At 58.6% G+C, this 4,402-nt stretch overlaps 1 protein-coding gene across 4 annotated transcripts in view; it reads right to left on the reverse strand.

Annotated features, from left to right (window-relative positions):
* NEK6 (NIMA related kinase 6) overlaps positions 1–4,402 on the reverse strand; it is a 43,444-nt gene that overhangs the window by 6,799 nt on the left and 32,243 nt on the right. For all 4 annotated transcript variants that reach the window (XM_015567099.1, XM_006768591.2, XM_006768592.2 and 1 more), the window contains one exon: positions 3,328–3,422. In XM_015567099.1, the coding sequence (XP_015422585.1) occupies positions 3,328–3,422 (95 nt within the window). The remainder of the gene's footprint in view (positions 1–3,327; positions 3,423–4,402) is intronic.

Below are 4,402 nucleotides of genomic sequence, written 5' to 3' on the forward strand. Positions count from 1 at the left end.
CTCCACCCGGCAGGGCATCAGTGAAGGAACCTCGGGGGCTGCTTGAGGCGCTGGGATTAGACTGATCACCCTGATGGTACCAGTGACCACCCCTCTGACTGGCCTAAGAGAAGAGGAGCTGCTCTTTGGGGCTGAATCTGGCTGCCTCCTTAGAACTGCCAAAGCCATGGCTCTCAGCACTGCTCCGCAAATGCAGACCCTTTTCTGCCTGGCGTTACTGGGGTGACATGGCCTGGGAAATGGGAGTGTGTGGGCACTTGCCCCACTGGGAGGGCTCAGAGGAACTGGTGTGTGTGGTCTGAGATGTCGGGAGTGGGGGGAGTGGGGAGAACGGGATCCAACTGCTGAGACTCCCACCCTGTCAGGGACTCAGACACCCCTCTCGTCACCCGGCATCTCCTGAGCACGCCCCAGAGTCTGAACCCAGAAGCCAAGCAGTCTGTAGCCCTGCTCCTCCACGAGGTAGGGGCACCAGACCATTTTCTGGCTCAGACTAGAATCCCAGAGCAGGATTCCCAACACGGTGCAGCTGATCTGTCTTTTCCCCGCCTGCTTTCTTCCCGGCTCTCAGTACCTCACGGCCCCTGAAGGCAGCGGTAAGGCCCCCCAGCTGAGGATCCTAGGGCTGCCACTGAATGAGCCAATTCCTTCAGCTCCCATGTAGATAAATTCTGCAGAGCCTGGCAGCCCGCTGGGCGCCTCCACGGGGCAAGCTGGGTAATGAAAATAAAGCACCAGGCTTTCCAGCTGGGCCGAACTCGGGCATCTCTGCTGGGAGCTCCCAATGCAGACGCTGCTCTGGCTCCTCACAACCCGCTTCCCCCTCACAGGGCTCTGGGAAGAGACCCCTGCATCTCTCTCCACGGAGGCCACGCCCACCCGCGGGCTGGGGAGAAGGGAGAGGCCCAGCTCCAGGAGGGGGGGGCTTTAACAGGCAGCCTGGGGCCCAGGGCCCCGCTTGGCCACTTCCTTGCTCTGTGACACCAGGAAGTCTCTGAGTCTCAGCTTCCTCCCTTCGAGCGAGGCTGGGAGCATGCTGGGCGATCCTTGCCATTCATTCCAGTGTCCAGGGCAGTGCTGTGGCATTGTCCATGCTGCCCTCTTCCACACAGACCCCACTTGGCACCCAGCACTGAGGGCCTGGGCCAGATGTAGTGCCGTGCGGTGACTCCTCACTAGCCATGGTCACCGTCAGCATCTTAGGTGACCCAGGAGGTCCTCAGTGGACATCTGGCTGCCCAGGTGAAATGGGGTGTGGTGGGCTGCATGTGGCCCCTAAAGAGGTCCTCATCCCAATCCTTGGAGCCGGTGAGTGTGTGACCTTACATGCAAAAGGGATTTGGTGGGTGTGATTGAATGAATCTCTGGGTGGGATGTTCTCCCAGGTGATCCAGGTGGGCCCTAACTAACCACAAGTGTCCTTATGAGAGGGAGGTGGACATGATGTGGCTACAGGAGGAGGTGTGTCGAGGGAGTGATGGGTCCTGAGCCCAGGAATGTAGGTGGCAGAAGGAACCAGCCTGACAACACTTGCCTTTAGTCCAATGAAACTGACTGGACTTCTCCCTGCAGAGCGGTCAGAGTGTTTTATATTCCCGAGGCCACCAACCGTGCGAGGGTTACGGAAGCCACAGGAAACCCACCAGGGGCATTGGTTCTTGCCGCCCTCCTCGGGCTCGGGAAGGGCAGGCCTGTCCCTGTGAGGGGCAGGTTTTCTCCGGCCCAGTGCCCAGGGGTGCTCCACAGGGGCCACACCGAATCCTCAGACGTGGTCTGCGCAGCTCTGCAGGCTGGTGCCCCGGGAGCTCCAGCCGTGTCTGCAGGATGTTTCCTTCCAATTACCAAGCCCTGGGCTCAGACGCGTCTCCCTCCCTGTCTGCTGGGAAAACAGCTTCGGAGAGTGGGTCTGGGGGAGTGGGGAGGCAGCCCAGGGCAGCGCCCTTGGCCAACTGTCACTCCCAGAAGGGCTGGCCACGTCAGCCACGAAAGGACCCCTCTGTGCGAGGCCCAGGGCCATTCGCTTGAGGTCAGTCCTGCTGTCCCTGAATACGTCAGGGCCCAGAGACCTTGCCTGATTGATTTCATCGACTTCCTACTGCTGCTCTGTCCCTCCCAGGCTACAATCACGTGGCCCCACACAGCCAACACATGAGCCAACCCGGCGAACCAGAGCCTCCGTGCGGGAACCACTGACATGGCCACTGCCTCCTGAGACGTGTTGAGGTGTCAAGACAAGGACTCGAATGGCTGCCTGGCTGGGGAGACTGGATGGGCTCCGGCTGCAGCTGCCTCTAGGGCAGTGATGGCGAACCTATGACGCGTGTCATAGGTGACACGCGAACTCATTTTTTTGGTTGATTTTTCTTTGTTAAATGGCATTTAAATATATAAAATATCAAAAATATAAGGGTTTTACTATGGTTGCAAATATCAAAAAAATTCTATATGTGACACAGCACCAGAGTTCAGTAAGGGTTTTTCAAAATCCTGACACGCCGAGCTCAAAAGGTTCGCCATCACTGCTCTAGGAGCTGAGACAAAGGCCCAGGCAGGAAGCAGGGCTGCTCTCCAGGGGGAGGCTTGGTGGGAGCACAGGGGCTGGGCCATGCGCGCCCATCCCACCCTGCTTAGCCTGCCTGTCTGTCGGTTTATGTTTGGAGACCCTCACAGTTCACAGAGGCAAGACGCAGCTTATGGAAATCCCAAATGCAGAATGGAAAGATCAGGAGCCAGCCATCTGGACCAGGGACAGTGTCTATGAGGGCAGGACAGAGCTGCATCCTCCACGGGGACAGAAGCTGAGCTCACTCAGGTGTCCACTGGCCAAAGCAAAAAGGGAAATGTGATCGGCGGCAGCCCACCAACCGCAGGCCCTGCCTCAGGTCAGGCCTGCCCTCCGGTGCCCAGGGCCACCTCCGAGCCAGGTGCCACTCACGCCTCACAAGGAGGGCCATGGTGATGGAGATGAGAGAGGTGCAGGGTCCTGGTGCGCACCCAGACTTTGGCCAGGAGGACCTGAGGTCAAAGCTCAGTTCTCAACCCCACAATGGCCCCAGGGCAACTCAGCCCCCTACCTGCTTCAGTTGCCCAGTATAAAATGAGGTCACACCTTGCACATGTGTGCACATGCACATACACACACACACACCACACACAAATTCAAAGTGGTATCCCCTGGTCCTCCATCCAGGACGGCCACCAGATCTGGGAATGGACCCAGATGCCACAGGCGGCTGCCACCCATCCCTAGGTTCCCACTAAGCTGGTGGGAACCTGCCCTGGCTGGATGCCCACCACGAATGCCCTGCCAAACGCCGCTGAGCTCACCTCATATAGCAAACAGCCCAGGGACCAGATGTCGGACTTGAAGTTGTATCCGTTCTCGTGGATCCTCTCGGGTGACATGTAGTATGGCGTCCCCACTGAAACACAGCAAGGGGTGGGTGCTTATTCTTTGTGCAGAGCACGGGGAAGGGGGAGGAGGGCAAGGGCCGGGGAGAGACCTGGGCTCCGTCTCACAGGGACCCTGGGCTGTGCCTTTCCCTGCTCTGTCCCCTTGGCTTTCAAATGAGAGGGCTGGGCCAGATGCTCCGCCTTCGTCTGTGAGTCTTCAGGCTGGAGTGCTCTGCTTCATCAAAGGGACCCTCAGCTTGTTTCAGGGTGCACACAGCTGCCGGGGGTGAACACCGCCCCTCCAGTTTCCAGGGGCCCCTGGGAATAAGTCTGTAAAACCCGATTTTTATACTGACATTCTGAACATTCTGAAGCATAATGCAAAACATTCTGAAGCATAATGCAAAACTTGCATGAGTTTTCAAGATAAAGATGAGAGACTTCAAAGACGCTCCACGCTTGCAGCGGGCCCTGGAAGATGGGTGCCCAAGCCCCAGGGAGCAGTGACTGGGGAAGAGTGGGAGAAGCTGGCGAGAGGAGGTGCCCCGAGGGCCACGTGGACAGCCCTCGGCACGCCCCTGGGGGTCCTCTGCGGGCACCTGGGCAGGCAGAGCAGCAGCACAGGCTGGCAGGGATGCTCAGACGCACAGCCAACTGCAGGTCTCAAATCCCCTTCCAGCAACATCCCCCTCAGACCAGCCAGCCCGAGCCACCCTCTCTCCTCACAGTGGGGGCCCCGGCTCTGCATATGAAAGAGGCGCCTGAGAAACCCTGACCTTCCTGCCTCTGTACCGAGGACGCCCAGATTTCAAACCCGGCCAGGTATCAGAGAGCTGGGACCTCAAAGCGGAGGCTGATTAAAGGGGCCCCGCTTCCCGAGCTGCGCCTGTCAAAACAAACTTGGCCGTGGTTTGAAACGCTCATGGTGTTTGAAACATGTTCATTAGCTATGAAAAAGGCGAAGACTCCACATGGAGGAAGGCTGGTGGCTGCGGCTGCACTGCTTCCC

The sequence above is a fragment of the Myotis davidii genome, unplaced genomic scaffold (assembly GCF_000327345.1).
Source record: "Myotis davidii unplaced genomic scaffold, ASM32734v1 scaffold142, whole genome shotgun sequence".
NCBI classification, from domain to species: domain Eukaryota; kingdom Metazoa; phylum Chordata; class Mammalia; order Chiroptera; family Vespertilionidae; genus Myotis; species Myotis davidii.